We start from the raw sequence: 20586 nt of genomic DNA on the forward strand, positions 1-20586 counted from the left end.
TAACACCATTTTTGGGATTAAGTGCTTCTTAATTCAATGTCTCTTTTATATACCTGTGATTTATCGAAGACGACAAAGAACTAAAATTATCCTCATTATTAACCATGTTCTGTAGTTAACATTCACATTATTGAAAAACAGTCAAGAGCAACCCAATAAGCAAATTATGTTGACTCAATTTCTAACTTCCCTTATTCTTCCAAACACGAACAAAATTGACGTTGCTGAAGATGATTCAAGGCTCTCTATACCAATAAGAACAAACCATGAGTTTAACTGAAAAAATTTCATCTGCAGGTGTGAGACATTAAATTGCATCTGTATTTTGAGAACCAATAACTTGAGGGCAATGAAAATAAAAAATATTGCGATCTGTTCCCACAAAAACAATCCCCATTTAGACAAATAATTGTTAAGAAAATTTGTAGTCGCATCTTTTATATATAAAGATTTTGACCAAAACCAAAAATTGTTTTAGCCCAGTCACATTTAAAGAATAAATGATCATATCTGATTCCATCTTCTTCCAGCAAAATTTGTAGGAGTGATCACCTTTGAACTTAAGCTGCCAAGCCTTTTCTCCTGTTGGTATACCTCCCATGTATAATTTCCATATGAATTGCGCACAAATATCATTGCCAAATTCCGCCAAATATCAGATTGAATTTTGGAAATTTGGATTTTTAGTAAAAAAAAGTCGCACCCCTAGCAGGAGGCCAGGAGCCATGCAACAGCCTCGATATTTCAACTACTTCGGAATTGCTACCATTTTCTTCTCAGTTGGCCTGTCTCACGAAACATCATGACATCACATCCTGTTGGACTTAGCAGATAAAATCCATCCATTATAATTCGAATGGCAGTACGCATACTCAAACAATTCATGCCAATCAGCATATAGATGTGGTGGCCGCTTAATAGGGCCAGTAGCCACGAGCCCTCTGAAGGGAGGGGGTGGTGGTGGAGAACACTGATGGTGGTTACCTTGTTTCATGCTTGTACCGCAAACCATAAACTCTGTAGAAGTGATGTTTCTATTGGTATCAGTTTCTTCCATGTTTACGTATGACCACAATCACCACAGCCTAAAACACCAATAATGTACAGGACGTATTTCGTTTTAATATACGAGACAGAAAATAAACAAAATAAAACAACCTCCTAATGGCGAGACAACCTGGTTTTCTCATATAGAAACGCGTCCTGTGCGAATTAAAATTAATGTAAACAGAATCCCACATACAGCTATATTAGTTCCAGCTTCCAAGAGCTACAAAAGAATTTACAGCCACTCCCTCCGAAATCCTTCGACATTAGTAGTGGACTCCATATCTCTAAGCAATAAGCAGCCTAGGTCTCGAAGGCTGTATAGCAGTAACGCAATGGCAGCAGTAGCAGCTAACTGGTTGAATTGCCAGCCAGAGACACTAGTATTCTTGCTTACTGGGGCAATCTGATGCTTTGTGCCCTGATCGATCCAAGAAACATAACATGATCCTCCAAAGCTACAGTCAAGCATAACCACCAAAAGTATCATGTTCCATTCATATTTCTATTGATGTGGAATAACATATTCTGATAAACACTAAAACATTATTCAGCTAAAACAACTAAAAGCATGCTCCTCAATCAGTCATGCTTGGTTCAAAAGAGAAAGCTGTGCATTGCAAAACTCTCACAGGCCATTACTTTTACTAGAAACATTAAAGAGAAAACAGCGCATTGCAATAAGTGGGAAATGGAACGTAAAAAAAGCTTGGAGAAAGGAGCTTCAAATAAACAACATGATAGCCATGTGTATCTTTTATGTAACTTAGATTTGTTTCCTTTCATATGTTTCCTGATTCTTGTATATTTATACCTCCTTAGTGAGAGGAATAACATATAGACATTCTATATGTTATTTAAATCATCTTGGAAGTCATCTTGCTAAGCACCTCAGTCACCATTTAAACATGACGAAGAGAGAGGATCACCTTGTGTAACCCCTCTCAAACTCCTAAAAAATACCAATATGAGACCAATTTACAAGTATGGAAAAGCGGGAATTCGCGATACATACCCTAATCCATCTCCTCCATTTAGAACCAAAGGGCATATGTTCCATAACATGATCAAGGAAGCTCCAAGATTCATACGCTTTCATCACGTCCACTTTTACCACCACTCCACTATCTTTCCTTTATCTTGGAGTCCACAATCAAAAATTTGTCTCCCCTTAACAAAAGCATTTTGATGTAGATTAAACTGGCGGAAGCTTCAGTTTATCAAATCTACTCTTGAATTAAACAAAACAACTAAAACTAAAACTAAAACAAATCTTTATTTCTCTCTGAAATATTCTCAATAACACAACTCTCCCTGAACCCTAATTACAAGCCCATTATTTATACTAATCCTAAAAACTATAAACCAATAGGAACACGACATGTGTCAACAACTAAAATAGAATAACTTAAACTAGTGGGCTCACGACCCATGGGCTTGGACTTAGCTAAGGGCTTATTAATGATATAACACTTGATTGAGATCTAACTAATGCTCTGCATCATTCTCCCCAGTTTGAAAAGAACTCGTCTCGAGTTTGTATACGGAATTGACTGATGAAATTCGCTATAGCTGATGCCCATCACTCTTCTGCTGTTCAAACGAATTCAACCTCGAATTTTGCCCAAATAATTACTCACAAGAATAAGAATGCACCATAATGTATGCAAGTTTGCAAAATCACCATCATGATTTCTCTGCTCTATGGGAATACTACCACATCCCAAAACAGCAAATACGCATACCTCCAATTGTAACTTTAGATGCACAGAACTAAAGAGCCTTGTATAATTAATATCAAAATCCTCCCAAACCGGATCGGCATACTCAACAAAAAGATTCCCAGACAAAGAGGTAGTGACACAAAATTCAGATTCATCTGCTCCGTATTCATCAAATATTGGTGGAGTATCTAAAAAACTATCATGGTCCTCCTCTGGACAAACATCAAAAATAGGAGGGGAATCCCAATCAACACAGTTTAACTCCATATTACAGCCCTCACCAACAAATGAATCCTTAGTAGAAGAAAAAGTAGAATAAGCCATAACGGGCATAAAAGTGGATGCATCATGGTCATCCACCGAAGTGCTTTGGTGCGGCTTGAATGGGCTTCTTTGTCGATTTCGGTTTTTAGCAAACTTATTTTTCTCATGTGATGTAAGAGAGAAAAACATACCAGATTCCCGTACTTCAGCCAAGAATGTCGTACACATAGTGGTTTCTATATCTGGTGGTTTGAGCGGTTCCAAGATTAATTTCCCCGCCGTTATGCAAGAATGAGTGAGTGTTCTTGGCACCATCATAAATACTCCTCATGATCAAACCGCCAAGGGCGCCCTAGTAGGAGATGACAAACGTCCATTGGAACAACAAAGCACATTCTTGTATCTTCGTAAGGTCTTATAGTAAGTGGAACTAAACATTGATGATTGATTTGCATGGATCTCCCTTTTTAAACCATTGGATAGAAAATGGTTTAGGATGTTTAGTGGTCTGTAGTCCCAGTTTATCGACCATCTCTTGGGAAACTAGGTTATCAGTAGAACCACCATCAATAACAACAGTACACAACTTACCTTTACTGATACATCTGGTTCTTAAAATAGAATGGCACTTCCATATCTCCTTATCACCCTCCCCAATGATCATTGCTGGTGTTGCAACTAAGGAGAAGTGTGTTGCTGACATTACTGGGTCTTGTGGGTGCTGTGTCGGGAAACTCTGAGCTGATGGTTTTGCTTGAACAATTGAAGTCGGCGCTATTCTTAACACGGTGTCCTCAGTACTTGGTGCTTCCCACAAAGGCTCACCTAGATTGGGATTAGGCGCATCCCAGTCAATTTCAGCGCCAGTACCCCATCCTACATCCCAGTCGTCTTCATCAAACTGATTTAACTCGATTCGTCATGCCGGTCGGATCTATCGACATAGCTCAGAAGATTGAAACTTTAATCTTTAGAAGTAAAGATAATCGGTTTTTTACCTTGAAAGAAGAAAAATCAATCTCCGGATGAAAAAGAAGAAAAAAGATTGAAATTTAATTTCGGGTGAACCGTAATGTGATTAATAGTACCGTGTGAATAGTGTTCATCGTGAACGGTACCGAAGAACAGTAACATGAAAAATTAAAACGAATAAGAAAAAAGGAAAATTGGATTTTACTCGGGAATGATTCGTGCTCCGATACCAAATGATGTAGATTAAACTGGCGGAAGCTTCAGTTTATCAAATCTACTCTTGAATTAAACAAAACAACTAAAACTAAAACAAATCTTTATTTCTCTCTGAAATATTCTCAATAACACAACTCTCCCTGAACCCTAATTACAAGCCCATTATTTATACTAATCCTAAAAACTATAAACCAATAGGAACACGACATGTGTCAACAACTAAAATTGAATAACTTAAACTAGTGGGCTCATGACCCATGGGCTTGGACTTAGCTAAGGGGCACACACGTATAACACTTGACAGATGAACTAATACTCTGCATCATATTTTGGTATTGTGAAATAAACAAACCCGTTACTTTCTTCCTTCTCGTAGCAAGTACCCTGACAATGATCTTGTACATAGCCCCCAACAAGCTAAATGGTCTAAAAAAAATTTATGTTATCTGCACCACCTTCGGAATCAAAGTGAGAAAAGTATTATTAAGCCTCCGATCCAAGAATCCCTCAGTAAAAAATTCATTTACCACCCTCATGATGTCTTCTTTAAGAAAATCTCAGATTTTTTGAAGAATGCCAATGGAAAACCATCAGGCCTGGGTGCTTTGTCCCCATTTAGCTTGGAGATGGCTTCTTTCACCTCCTTTTCACTAATGATGTTTTCTATCATTTCTATCTCCTTTAGAGAATTTCTTTCAAGATTTACTCCCTCCAATCTTGGCCTCGTGCCACATGTATGGCAATTGCTTCCTTATCCTCCACCTGACATACATTTTGTTCATCAACTTTACCAGGTTTCTAGCATTAGCAAGCCCATGAGAGTACTTTGTGTTTCTCTCCCACTCCTTTTTGCTTCCATACATTTTTGCTTCCTTTACCTCCATCTCCTTTGATTTTTGTCTCCATTTAATCTCTTCCATACTAAACAACAACTCTAATATCTCTTTACCTCATTTTCTTTATTTGAACTCCTCTTCTATTAACCCTTCTTCCTCTCTATCGAGCGTAGCAACCATCTCTAACTCTGCCTTGATTTTTTTTTTTATGGATAAGCGAGGTTGTTAGAGAGGTCCCCTACCCCGTTTTTTTTTTTTTATTGGTAAGCCTGTTTTAAAGAGATTAGTAACTTTTTATCTTTGGGGTTCGAACCCCGCACCTCCGTATCATCACTCAAAGGTTTTACCGCTTTGCTAGTTGGCACCTCAAGAAACCCTCTACCCTTTTCATTAATAGAAAAGCTTGATTACAATCTCAAATACTTTGTGCCTATTATATCCTCATAGACTATTTTCCTTCCATCTTTAGAAAAAGAACTTGGTACAATTTCAACATAAGGGATATTATAAGCTAAATTATCCCCCAGCCTATTAGCTTCCCTATATGCTTCAAAGAGAAAAACTTTCATATGTTCAATGTATCTTCTAATTCTTCCCATCATGTGCCTTGATTCTTACTTCCAAGTTACAATAGTGTTAACAAAATTGGTGGGGGGCGGAGGAGACTAAGAGATGAATGGTACTGGTATGATTTATAAACCTAAAAGGTTCTCTTCTCTCATCTAAGTACAAACAAGCTTCTCTGAGAAACCTTCATGATTCAAACCCATATCAATATCATTAAATCAAAGAAAAAGTGGAAAATTTTAAAAATCAGGTAACACCTATTCGAAACCTAGAATTAGAGATTAGAAAGATAAGAAAACAAGAACCGGGAATAGACATGACTAGATGAGGTGCCAAGGTGGAAAATTATGTTGGGTATATGGGTTTTTTGAAGAAAAGATGACTTAGATCTGGATAATTTTGGAAGAGTCCTGAATGATAAGGTGTTAGCAAAGTTGAAATTGTGAAAATTATTTTGGGGCCCACCTTTAATGGCCACCATGTGATGTGCTTCACCTGTTCTCAGTACATTTTATTCTCACTAACAATTCTTGTTTTATCCTGTACAGACGAGCTTTAACATATAACTATGCTTTCTCTTTTCCAAAGGCACTTATTTCAATAAATAAGGCGGGGTTTGGTTTGCAGAATCAAGTTTCATTAGAAATTTTTTATAGGATTACAAAGAGGAGAATCACAGGTATTAACTGGAAGATTGTGTGTATGTCAAAGAAGAATGGGGGTCTGGGTTTGCAGAGGATTCATGAGTTTAATTATGCCCTTATGAGCAGATGGCTCTGGAGATTTGGAGAAAAAAGTGAGAGGCTTTGGAGGCGTGTGGTCAAATCCAGATTTGATGGGACCAATCTAGGGTGGTATAGCGGGGAGGATTCGGGTCCTTACGGGTGTGGGGCTTGGAAGAGTAATCGAGAGGAGGACTCATGAGTTTCATAGAGAAATCATAGTCTTTAGGTGACGGTGGTAGAATTAGATTTTGGGAGATAGATGCGTAGCACAGAGACCGTTATTCCTGTTTTTCCCGAGACTTTATGCCATCTCAGTTTTTAAAAATCACCTCAATTGTGATTTCATGCGACTAAATAATGGTAATCTTGGGTGGGATTTGGGGATTCATGTTCACTTGACTGATCGGGATATTGCGAGCATTGCCACCCCTCGCGCTTATGCTGGAGGTGATTCCTATTGTGAGACCGGATAAGGATCGTTGGCACTGGACTATAGAAAAGAATGGGAAATTCTCAGTCAAGTCTTTCTACTTTTCTGTGTTCTCATCTACCGGCTAACACCCGAGGGATCATGATTCCAGACTTTCCTAGTTATTTCACTTGGTCAACAAAGATCCCTTGTTTCGTTTCTTTTTTCATTTGGTGTGACCCATAATAAGATTTTGACCATAGACAATCTTATTAGGAGAAAAAAAATAATCATTAACTTGTGTCCCTTGTGTATGGCTGATGGGGAGTAAGCGAGTCACACTCTAATTCATTGTCCTTTTTCTTGGGAGATATGGAATTATTTTGTGGACCACTCTAGAGTGTATTGGGTTGTTCCTCAGTTAGTGAAAGATCTGTTGAGCTCTTGGGTGCTTAGTGTCCATTCCCCAAAGGGATGCATAGTGTGCAGCATCTTATCTTTTACTATCATGTGGGCTGTGGCTGGAAAGGAACAGGAGACACTTTGATGGATATGCGAGGACTATGCCACAGGTGATTGTAAAATCAAGTGATTCGTCTTTCTCTGGTTGAAGTTTTGGGAGTGGACAGATACATCGTTCGGGGACCTTATGTTCAAATGGGGTTCATTGATCGGCCATGCATGATTGCATCCCTTTGTATATATATTACATTTTACCGATCTGAAAAAAAAAAAGTTTTGTAACAGAGAACGATGTAAAAAAGAAACGAAAATGGCAATTGCAAGTAGATTACAAGCAGGACCTTCTGTTTTTCCTTCTAAGGGTATCTATATTTCGGAGAACAACTTTCTTTATTAAAGAATGGTGTTTAATTTCCTCAAACTGGTGGAGCAGATGGGATAACTTCCCCTTCTTCCATTTCCTTTTCGCTTGTCTTCTTCAATCTCACTCTATTTTCCCGGAATTTCAATTCCTCAAACCAAATGAAATCAATATGAGATAATATATATAATACTAGAAAAAAGAGATGAAACATTCACTTAAAGTATCAATTCTTATTTTTGTTTCTTTTGATCTCAATAAATTGTATTTTTTTTCTTTTTCTCAAATTATTATTGTATCAATTTTTTACAACATAATAAATTCAACTTAACTTATTTTAGTCGTTAATTTATATTAGATTCTTACATTTATGTGTTTTCTTTTTCGTTTTGGAATTGAACTTTTTGTTATTAATATATGAATGACTATAATTACAATATAAATTTACGCTAAGAAAATTGTGCAAAACAATCTTATAAGTATCTTATCCAACAAGAAAGATGTGTAACATGTTTCTGACTTCTCAGTGTATTTTTATGTATCAACACATGTATCGCATTGCCTGTACATATTCACTTGTAAAGCCTAAGAGATTAGGAACGAAACAAACCTCTCTCTACTCCTGAAAGATGAGGATCGGTTTGATCGTCTAGCACCGATTAGCCAATCATCACCACTGCTTCTGGAGTTCCGAGACCAACTGTTATCATTGTTGTAACTCCGACCACCACCACCACGTCTGAATCCATCATCAACATCAGAATCCCGACCACCACCCCGTCCCCTGGAACCTCTGAATCCTCCACGTTCTCTGGAACCTCCTCGAGAACCACGGTCTCTGTTAGAAAACCTGCCGTAGTTGTCAATTGAAGGGCCATCGTCTTGCAATGTAGGTAACTGCAAAACCATCAATTCATAGCACATGAAAATGAGTCACTTAAACATGACATAAGGAAAATTAGTATAGTAATTTGGAAGAATTAATCTGCATATAAAACAATGGTTCGACAATTCTAGCAATTCTGATGGCAGTACATATAAACAAACCTTGGTAATCTTTGATATAGTGTTTCCAGGGGGTGTCTGCTTCAGCAATAGTTCTCGAGCAATCTCCTCAGGCAAATCAAAAACTGCTCCTTGAACCTAAAATAAAAGGCTTTACTTGTTATTTACCGATGAACACATTAGGATAATACAGTTGGCATCTTGAACTTGATACCATACAATAAAGTGCACGTTAGTATAAGAAAAAGACTTGATGAAACTTAAATTAAGCTAGTACAGACCATTCAACAACTTAAGATATACAAAGATGAAACAAAAGACTAGGTAAAGATGAATAGATAAAAGATCACAACCGAAGCTCAAACTTAATTATTATAATGTGCTGCAATAATAATAATAATCATAATCATAATAATAATAATAATAATAATAATCATAATCATAATCATAATCATAATCATAATCATAATAACAATAATAAAAATAACAATAACAATAAGTCAATAATAATCAATTAATCATAATCATAATAACCATAATAACAAGGGTTATTTAGCTTTTGGTCCCTCCAATAATCCTAATATTTGCGTTCGGTCCAGACTTAATCGTTTATTAGCGTTTGGTCCTCCCAACCGTTAGTTAACCGCGTTGACTGTCATTGACTATTACTTGACCTCTTCAACTTTCAAATATAACAAAAGTACCCTCAGTGTGCCTTGCACATGACCTTATCATAGGAAAGATTTTGAAATTTGGTGGCATTTAAACCAATTTGAAAATTTGAAAACTCAAAATTTAAATCAATTTATGGGTTTTAAACTAAAGTCTTCTTCTTCAACATGCCTACATTGGATGTCACTTGTCAAATGGAAGAATTTAAACAAAAACAAATAAGTTAGTGTGCAAGATCGTTCTATATACAATGGTTGAGCACTTAAGGAAAGAGAATTTGGACAACAAAGCCAGAAAAGCTTTTTGTGGCCGATTCATCATTTCCACCATTAAAGTGAAAACATCATTCAAATTTTCCATCTACATGACATCTTTTTTCTCTGCAGATCCCTTTAATTGATGTTGAAAACATGTCGATTAGGTATAACTACGATTAATTTTTATTAAAAAAAATAAGATTTGTAAAATTTCTCAAGTTTGATAACTTATCATAATCAAAAGACACACCCCATCTTTAATTCGTAAGTTTGAAGAAAGAAGATCGGTGAAATTCTTGCTGCACTAAAAGCTTTGCACGTTTTCCAAGTTTTCTAAGTTATCCATTAATGGTGTTAGGACCAAAAGCAAAGATGTCATGTAGATGGAATGACTATACGCCTTACATACAACAAGACCATATAAGGGTAATCTCGTCATTTAAAAATTTTAAACATGTCAATCAACGCGGTCAACCAATGATAGGAAGGACCAAACGCAAATGTTGCCATTATTGGAAGGACCAAAAGCTAAATAACCCTAATAACTATAATAATAATAATAATAACAATAATAATAATAATAAATATTATAAGTATAATCATGATAACAATAACTTGTCGGAGGTTCAAGATTGGACTTGTGCTAATCCATCATTTACAGATGTAAAATTTGTTGACTTAATGGGTGAGTAGGTTTTTGTGATTTGGGGAACTCGGGGTGCTTGTGTGAGCTTGAATTGCTTCTTGCTACTTGGACCGAATAATTTTGTAAACATTATATCATATTTTTTATACTAAGTGAGTTTTACCAACCAAAAAAACTAAAAATATTAACAACAAAATATTATTAACAATAGGGAGAAATCTTATATTCACTCAACTAACGTCCATCAAGCACTAACTAGGCAGCCCCTTCTAAGTACTTATTAAATGAGAATTTTCACGTTAGAAATCTTATGCAAGCATTCTTGAACACAACAAATGGTAAGATTAAGTGCATTGAAATATAAGAAAAAGTCGTTCAAAAAGCAATATTGAAATATGCACACCCTTTCATCTGCAATCAAATGAATTTTTCCGACTTCATCAGCGGCATCAGGATAAACGCCAGACAGGAAACCAGTAACAGATCTTGCCGATAAAACCCTCTAGAATGACCAGGGTCACGAGTTAGTTGCAATGTCACCCATCCCTGTGTCAAAAAAGGCATAGATAAGACTGAATGTGTAAATCTTCTTTCATTTGAAGTGTAATAAACAAAAGAAATAGCCACAAGGGACATTAAGTCATGCTACGACCAAGGAGGATGCAATTTTGAATCAACAATGAGAGACACTCAAAGAAACCAGTAAAAGAGAAGTCTATATGACAATAATCAAGTATTCCACATGCCATAATGCAAAATGAGTCTTGTATAGTTCACTCCATACCTGCTCATGACTAATAAGAGAACGAGATGAAGGAGGCTGTGAGAATCCACTCAAGTGAGCCAGCTCGGCAGCAAGAGAATCTATTCCTTTTTCCTCGATCAACTTTTGTGCAGTTGGAATAAAAAAATTTATAGATTCCGAGTGAACGCCATTGAGGGTAGCAATGACTTGCTCTGCCGAAGATTCCAGAACAGCTTCAATTGTTGGAGGACTGATAAACTCAAAATGGCATCCAACATCACGCTCAAGAGTTCTAACACTTCTTCTCTGGCTATTTGTAAACATCAAAATGGCATTTCCCTCTTTTCCTGCACGCCCAGTTCTACCGGAACGATGGACAAAAGTTTCCGAATCATTTGGCATTTCATAATGGATAATCTGCAGGGAAAAGAAATGCCCATATCAAAAAAACCACATATTGGAAAGTTCACCATTTAGTTCAAGGTCCAAGTCCTTCATGTCTAAACAAAGTAAAAATCCTGTAAAAAAATCACCAATCATAAAACAATGAATGCAAAAGGAATTTTTATTATTTTCAAAGTGCTAAGAATTGAAAAGGTGATGAATTTCTACTAATATATTATAAGAAATAGGAATTTCTAATAACACAGGCTTTGTCAACACAAACCTAAAACATTCTGCTTGTCAACTAGTTCCTTGGCATAGCAGTTCATGTGCAGCAGAAGTTCATGTGCAGCAGACATGTTCCTCTTAGTAAAATATTCATCAAAGAAAACTGATTTCTTTAAGAAATTATAACTGTTACAAACCATTTCATTCTTCTTTTCTTTTTTGGTTTGTGTGTCTGCTTCAGCCTTTGTCTAGCCGTGTTTCACAGTTATATAAAATACAAAAGATCCTTTGTTCATGCAAACTTTTCCTTAAATTTTATTATTAGTTACGTACACATCTACTACATATATGGCATAGGCTTACCAAATCAACATTAGGAATATCAAGTCCACGAGAAGCAACATCTGTTGCAACAAGTACAGTAAATTTGCCTAGACGAAAACCATTGAGTGTTCTCTCCCTTTGATGCTGAGATATATCACCGTGCAGTGCCTCAGAAGTAATGCTGCTAGTTAAAGCCATTGACACCTCATCAGCATCACGCTTTGTCTGTGTGAAAACAATGGTCTTTCCACCCTTCGCATAGACCTGACAGTCATGGAAGAAACAAATTCATACAAGTCAATATCGAGTGCTAAATCTAGATGAACATGCACATAGAAACAAAAAACTTTAAACCATCGGGAAGCATAATGAAGAAGATTTAACAGCATAGTTTGAATATTCATGACAGTTGCAGGAAAATTAAAACAGAATAGTTATTGTGCTAACCTTGGCATCAATAGAATAGTCTAACTTGATAACAAATGGCAAGAGGGACAGAATAACACAAAAAACAACCTTTAAATAGAGGTTGCCAAGGGAAGCACCTAGAAATGCTTCTCACATAGCTTGTTTAGCCTAGGCTATCGCTTACAGCGTTTTAGAGGAAACCCAGATGAGGAAGCTTTCCCTGGATTGGACTTTCAGTAACTACACTGCACCTCTAAAATGAAGCATATCCCTTAACCTTGCTTTATGGCTATGACGCTCTTCACTAATACAGGATTTGTACAAAGTGTGTCATGAAAGGCCTTAGCATTTTTCCTCCATTAGTTAGGCCAGTATAAATGAGTTAATTCCAAAGGCACATACACATTTATTTTCAACATAAAGTAAAATAAGCAGAATAAGTGTTGAGATGATTGTAAAAGTCCCACATGGGAGATCAAGCCTTGCAGTATAGTATAAATAGTACTAGACATCTCCACTTATTACCAATTGGTTTTTAGTTGAACATTGATAATGTTTAACATGGTATCAAAGCTCAAGTTATAACAAGTCTTGGGTTCAAGTCTTGCCAGGTGAAGTTGCAAAAGAAAACCGAAAAAGAAAAAGAAAATGTGCACTCATGCTTAGCATGTCCCGCTGAAGGGCGTGTTGAGATTATTCCACCAAATTCTAGGTGTGCCCTACCTGCATTCTCTACCTATGAAGATAGCATATTCTAATGAATATGCGAGGAGGCTTGAGGAGAGAATATAAGTGGAACACACCTAGAAATTGGGGTGGAATAATTTCAACAATAAGAAGGTAGTTACATACTACAATAAGGAAATTAGAAACCTACATAAACACAACTTAATAAAGAATGTAATTAAACAAAACGATAAAGTGGTGGCATATCACATATAAGTGCATCATGATGCTATCTTCAAGAATGCCTTTGAAAAAGAACCAACTAACATACAGTAATAAGGTCACTAAGAATGGTGCGCTTTGAACTTGATGTTGTTGATATTGCATACAATTTGATCCCTTCCGCTAGCTTTTCATCTTGATCACCAACCTATAAGACAAGGAGACGAACAATGCAAAAAAATTTAATATTTAACAACATACACCATTGGCATACATAAATGTTGTGTGGCATGGGTACCTGGTACGAGTGTCCGATTTAGACACCGGTACAGAGATTCGGACTCGGCATTGTCTAAAAAATTAGATTCGTGGACACAACTAATATATAATTGAATTTTAACTTTTTTTTATTAAAAACTTAAAAAGCATATTTGACAAGAAGGTTATAGATAGGATGAGTAAAATTTTGTAGTTATAGGATTTCAATTCTACTATGTTATGTTTCTTTGGGTCATATCGTATTTAAGGTACATTATCATCCACCCCTTCATCTAGAAGTGTTGGTGTCGTGTATCTGAGAGTGTCTGTGTCGCCGACATGGAACACGGCACAAAATATGAAGTACCCGCACAACAGAGAAATAATGTTATAGTGTTAGACAAACAACAAGTATGACTGCTTACCAACCAACATAATAAAATAAACAAAAGTACTACAAGTCAAAAGTGATAGAAGTCATCGTGATGTCTTTTTTTTTTGGATCAGCAAGACAGTATTTTATATTATATTAATAATAATGATGTAGTGTGAGAGGTTCACACTACAAAAGGTACAAGAAGTCATCTTGATGTCATAAACAGCATTTTTTACGTTGACAGTATAATTAGATCATCTTCATTGGCTTCCGCAAATATTTTATATACTTACCATTTTCGTCGCAAGACGAGATATCAGACTTACATCTAAGTGCACAATTAAGTTCAAATACTTTTGTTTTCTAATCAATGTAGTAATCAGGTTTATAGCAAAAAAAATATTGACTACCACAAGATGGTCATCGTCCATACTATCAAATTTTCTGGTGTTCTTATTTGATTCCTCTAGTTCAAAATAGGTTGTGTTAGGCTCAGTGAATAGTGTATAGCATTAAACAAAGTGCTCTTTTAAGGCTAATCGTTCTTGGAGCCTAGTCCCTTTCGCCAGCATTTTCAGGGTGTGGTTGGACACAAAAGGTGTTTTGAGTTTGGAGAATTAATCATTGAACTAAAGATACACACTTCATTTGGTTGAAAACTTAGTCGTATTTGTCTTGATCCATACATCTTACGGTGGCAGTCTATGACGAACTGAGAATGGTTTTTCTGGCGCCATAGGAATCGTGGCTTGCTTTACCTTTACCTCTTTTAGAATAGGCAAGGCTTGTGGAGACGGAGAAGCAAAGAATTCGAGGATTTTGAGGACGACAGTGGTCAAGCCAAGCTGCAGTTCGGATATTCAGAAAAGGACTACAAGGAGGAGGGTACTGAATGTAATTAATGAAGACGGCAAAGAACTCATGGGAATCAGGGAGGATGGTCAGAAGATGGATAATGGTACTTGCTTGTACTTTTCTTTTTTTATGCTTTTCTTGCATATTGCGTTCCTTTCTTCTTCTTTTTTGCTTTTCACGCATTTTATGTTGTTGTGATGTTTAGTTTGCCGATGTTGTGGGTTAAAAATGGTAGGGTTATATGGGTGTACTTGGTGCTATGGGCTTTTGTGTCCAAGAGATTTGTTGCTTGCTGGTATCCATAGTGTTGATCTAATCCTAGCTTTAATAGACCCAAATCACCTTACACCCAATACACCCCACCTAAACCTAAATGAATCACCAAAATGGACCAGCAATGATGTCCCCATAACCAACACAAGCTCTTCCCAAACCAGCTTTACCAAAATGACATCAACCCAGAATTCCTATCTCCCCTCTCACTCGTCAATGAAGTTGATATCTTCCACAATGTGAGCAGTCTGATCTTCAATCAAAACTGGAAAGGGGAGACCTTAACCATTGTTTCCACCACCCGGCCCCATCCCTTCACCTCCAAATACAACTCTTAAACCACTGTCTTCTTTCACATGGTCACTGAAACAGTTGTCTCCATTACCAGCACCTATATTTCTCTCCCACTTTTTCTCCCTTTACCTACTTGTGTAGCTTCTTTACCCTCCTACCTCTTACTTAATATCTCACTTTCCAATATACATTATAAGTTGCTCCTTTAATCTGAACTTGCTCAATCACATTTTTTTTCCAACTCCCCATTTAGCTTCCAAAGTTAGAGGAAATTTAGCTAGCTTGGCGCCAGACTTATCACCACATTGGCCAAAAATGAGGGTCCGAGAACCTCATCATCTCCAAATCAAAAGGAAGGATGCCTTCCCTTGACCCCCACTCATCAAAATGATGGGGCGGTGGTTGATGCCAAGCTAGGAACAAACCAATTGTAAACAAGTAGACCACCCTTCAATTTCGGACTTACCAAAAAGTGACCCAAATGTGATAGATATCATGCGTGTAACACCCAGTGTTCACTATTCCGAACATAATGTCGGAATTCCGCCGGATATTTCGGTTTTAAAAAATACCGGAAAATACAACATAAGGTCGAAATATTAATTATTCCGAAAACTTGTCGAAATCAAAATATGACATGGTCGAAATATTGTCAATTTCGGTTTTTGGATTTGTCGGAATTCCAAGAATTCCGAAATCCCAAACTATGGTAACACCCCACCACAATAACAACTGTACCAATTTGCCACCTAAACAACCAAGTGCAAGCGTGCCTGCCCATCCATGGGTGTGGAGTTTTCCCAAAAGGGATCGACACAAGTAAATGGTAGTCAATCCAATATAGCTAGGATTCAAATCGGCTTCTTATCTGATGTGGGACTAAACCAAAACAGGGCATCACAATGACCACTAAAAGTAAGCAAATCTATAAGACTATCTCTATGTGCCTATGTGGTAGCAGGAATTTGGCAAATCTTGTGAACAAGTTTACCAAATTGTACATGTCAAAAGATGTCATCTCTAGATGGGTAACAAAAGTCGGTAACAAGTAGGGAAGCACATCCACAAATCTAGCAAAAGTTGTTAAAGTGGGTCCCACTGTATTTGTTTAATATTTGAGAATTCTCTTTTCCTAAAAAGTGGCAATGGGTTTTGGTCGAAAAGTCAAAAAGCAACAATTGAAGTGGCTTGCGACACTTAACGTGCAGCACCATATTAGCAAACTTGTCCGCATATTTGTGACCAAATTTGTCACTAACAACTATATACTACCAAATTTGTTACCTCCTTGATATAATTTCTTCATCTTTTTGGCAAATTACTACCAAAGCAGTTGTTTGCTTTCCACCTAGAGATGCTCTAACGACACATTATGGTATGTTTTTGCCACACAAAGAAAATCTTGTTCAACGTGGTAATTCAAAGAACTTGACAATTAGTACATTCAGTAGCTTCTTTACCGATTTGGAATCCAAGATCCCCACTCTTTATTACCGAATTATCACGAGATCATGTACAACCTAACAGAAATTAGATGGAACCAACGACTTTAGCAACTAAAACTCACATCATGTAATCGCAAATAAATACAGACAGACCAAAGATCCGTGTATGAAAAGCATCTTTCAACTAACCATATATATTTTTATTTTTTCAAGGAGATTGTATTATTATAAGCTCTAACTCCACCAACACATTTATGGGAAATATGTGAGAAACAAAAAAGAAACACTCATCTTCAAATCACTAACAGTCAACCATATTCATTCTGTGAAAAGAAAGAAATAAAAGAAATGTCAACACACAAGCAAATGCAACATGCATGCAGAAAAACAGGAAATTACCAAGTCAATAGTCAAAGGATTATCCAAGTATTTCCTCGACAACTTCTTCACCCAACTAGGCATCGTCGCAGAAAAAAGCATGCTCTGTCGCTTAGTAGGGACAGTTTCCAATATTTCTTCCACAGCCTCCTCAAACCCAACAGCAAGCATTTGATCAGCTTCATCAAGTACCAAAAACTGAACTTCACCCAACTTGAGACTATTTCTATTAACCAAATCAATAATACGCCCTGGTGTTCCAACCACAACATCCGTCCCACGGGTCAGCGCAGTTTGTTGGATATTATAAGTCACACCTCCATAAACACAAGCAGTATTCAAATAAGGTGCTGACTCTTTAATTTCCTTTTCCACTTGCTTTGCCAACTCTCTTGTAGGTGCTAATACCAAAACTCTAGGTAAATAACCGGTCCGCCTTCAAACACATAAAACACAAACAATAAATTATCTCACAACAAAATAAAAAAATATATATATATACAGTAGCAATACATTTCTTTCAAATATATATATATACCTCGAAACACCTCTTCCTTCATCGTCTTCAGTAAGTCGTTTAATAATTGGAATTCCAAATGCCAAAGTTTTCCCTGTTCCTGTTTTCGCACGTGCTATAATATCTCTTCCTTCCAATGCAGGGACCAATACAGCTCTCTAAAATAATTTAACAAATTACAGTCAAAATAAAAAATAATGATAACAAAACATAAAAATAATAAAAATAAAAATATTATTACTTGAATTGGGAAAAGGTGAGTAATCCCTCGTTTATGAAGAGACTGAACAAGAAGACGAGGTAAACCCAAATTAGTAACAGAAAGCTGGTCATCATTATCATTATCAACTTGTACTGCTGAGTCATCAGAGTCTTCTTCTTCTTCTTCTTCTGACTCGTATTCATCGTTTTTAGAAAAGGTACCCAGACCTTTGAAAGCTTCTTCACTTAAAAGAGATGAATTAGAATTAGGTGTAGCAATTGCGGATGGGATGAAAAGACAAGTTCTAAGAGTGGGTAAACTAGGAAATGTGTTTTTAGTTGAAGAAAATAGGAGTCTGTTAGTGTTACTACTACTAGTACTAGGCTTTATGGAATGTTCGAAAGAAAATGGGTGAAGTGAGGAGACACCTATAAAAATGGAAGAAGACATATTATAGTAGTAGTCTACACAAACAGAGAGAGAGAGAGAGAGAGAAGAGTGTTTTTGAGGAGATGAACAAGGTTTATTAAGGTTGTTCTTGTTCGATAAGGTCGACTCCTCAATCTATGGCCTTACGAATCTCCAACACTGCACACTATGCTTTTTATATATTTTTTCCTTTTTACTAGTGTTTAGAAATAGATTTTTAAATGACGTTGGGGGTAAGAGATAGCGTGTGCTCTTGTGGTGGTACGGGGGTTTTAGCATTCTTGACTTTTCCAATTAGGGTTTTAGTGTGGTGGGGACGTGGGGGGTGAAAAAATTTGCTTCTTGGCCAGTTTGCTCTTTTGCATCATTGCCCAATAGAAAACCGGAACAGAAAACGGGCCGTAGGACAAAACTCGGGATTAATTTCGTTTTTAGTTTGGTTCGCAAATAATTAAAGCTCGTGACAAACCGGTTGCAAAGACGGTATTGCCTTTTTTTTTTTTGCTTTTGAACCCAAATATTTTGAATGGTATTGTCTTTCTCTTTTGAACACATTCTCTTTTGAACACATTCTCTTTTAAACCACTCTTTTGAACCAGTTGCAAACTCTTTTGCTTCTTCTTCAGTGAATGAAACCTCATAAGCCACCATTGTTAGTATTGTAGATTTTTATTACAACCTCATCTCATCATCCACTTTTGTTAATTTAATAAATTTAAAAGTCCTAATTACTAACAATTTGAAAATGAGAAGTTTGGATCAATATAGTGATGAAGATTTGGGAAGAAATGAAAATGCATACAATGAAAAAGATGAATTACCATTAAAGGTAAAACCCTAGTTTTTGTGATTTATCTTATTTAGATTTTTTAATGTATGTAAATATGTATGTGATTGGCATGTTGTTATTCAATATTTACTTTTAATTACAACTAATTTGAGCAACGAATTTACATATATAAAGTTGTTTGCATGTTCTAATACACATGCATAAATTTATTTGCATGTGTGTTGTATTTGTGTGAAATTAGCGAATGAAGTATCACGAAATTTTTAGGGTTATTACATTAAAAAAGTTGATTAATTTTCGAGAAGTTTTCAATCATTTGTATCGTATTATTATTTGTTGGTGTAGACGTATCGTCAGAGGAAGTTGAAACATGGTGTGGACTTCTTGATAGCAGAAATGGCATACCAATTGTTGTGTGACGATACAAGAAGTTGGAAGCTGAAGATCAATGACAGTCAAGAATCAAGAAAAAGACAAGCAAAAGAAGCGGAACAAGGAAGTCATGAATGAAGTATTGGACAGAGATTGAATTGGTCAAGATAGAGCCTTGAGTGTCTGTTGTTAGTAATAGTCTTTTAGTAATAGTAAATGTTTGAGGCAATCTCTGAGAGGCAATGTTTGAGCCAATATTTCAACTTATTGAATGATATTTCTTTTTTAAGGGTAAATACTTTTTTGCGAATTGGTTGTACATGCATATGTGTCTATTTTTACGAATTGATTTTACATGCATACAGGTTTATGCATGTGTTTACAAGTCTACGAAGGTAGAAAGAAAAGTACATGCTTACTGGTAATATGCATGTGTGTTGCGAATTAATTTTATATGCATACAGGTTTATGCATGTGTTTACAGGTCTACGCAAGCATAAGGTAGAAAGAAAAGTACATGCTTACTGGTAATATGCATCTGTATAATACACTGCATAATACACATGCATATTACCAGTAATAAGCATGTGAATATTTAGTACATAAATTTGGTAGCAACGATGAGCGGGGGATATTGAGCCAAAGAGACTTGCAAATTAAATAGCAAAGATGTACAAAAAAGAACTACTAACAAGAGAATGTATTACAAATTGTATGCATTTTAAAGCTTCACTCGTTAGCCATTTATCTCGTAAAATTTTGGCCATCATTTCTACGGTTATTCTATCAGTCCAATGTTGCCATGCCTATCACACCAACTATATATTCTAAAATTTAGTACATAAATTTGGTCTTTATTGTGTATATATGCATGTGGCGCAACGCTTAGGAGCCAATAAAATTTTGGAGTCTTAAAGTATGTAGAAATTAAAAAGACAAATAATTACATACTAGGAATAAGTAGAGTGGGAGAACTAATAATATTATACGTATGCACGGTAAAAAGAAAAGCACATGCAAATCGGTGTATATAGGTGCACTATACACATGCATATTGGTAGTATGCATGTGTAGCTTTAGTACATAAATTTGGTATTAACTATATACTTGTAAAAACAAACTTCCAGCCATGAAAATAAAGAATGCATATATATTGGTACAAGAGTGGTAATGAATTAAACAACTCCAGTCTAATATTTAGTACTATTTGTTATATGTATGTCTTAACTACTAATATTATCCATCCATGAAAAAAAG

At 36.2% G+C, this 20586-nt stretch overlaps 1 protein-coding gene across 1 annotated transcript; it reads right to left on the bottom strand.

Moving 5' to 3' along the window:
- Positions 1–1165: 1165 nt before the first annotated feature.
- LOC147515947 (DEAD-box ATP-dependent RNA helicase 3, chloroplastic-like) lies at positions 1166–18334 on the bottom strand. The gene is given in 11 exon segments (XM_086588681.1): positions 1166–1505; positions 8194–8480; positions 8631–8726; positions 10567–10656; positions 10659–10709; positions 10948–11325; positions 11884–12108; positions 13250–13348; positions 17041–17455; positions 17558–17694; positions 17778–18334. Coding segments are annotated over 11 exon segments (2412 nt in total). The 5' UTR covers positions 18189–18334; the 3' UTR covers positions 1166–1282.
- Positions 18335–20586: the final 2252 nt, after the last annotated feature.

Source organism: Coptis chinensis, chromosome 2, assembly GCF_015680905.1.
Source record: "Coptis chinensis isolate HL-2020 chromosome 2, ASM1568090v1, whole genome shotgun sequence".
NCBI lineage: Eukaryota > Viridiplantae > Streptophyta > Magnoliopsida > Ranunculales > Ranunculaceae > Coptis > Coptis chinensis.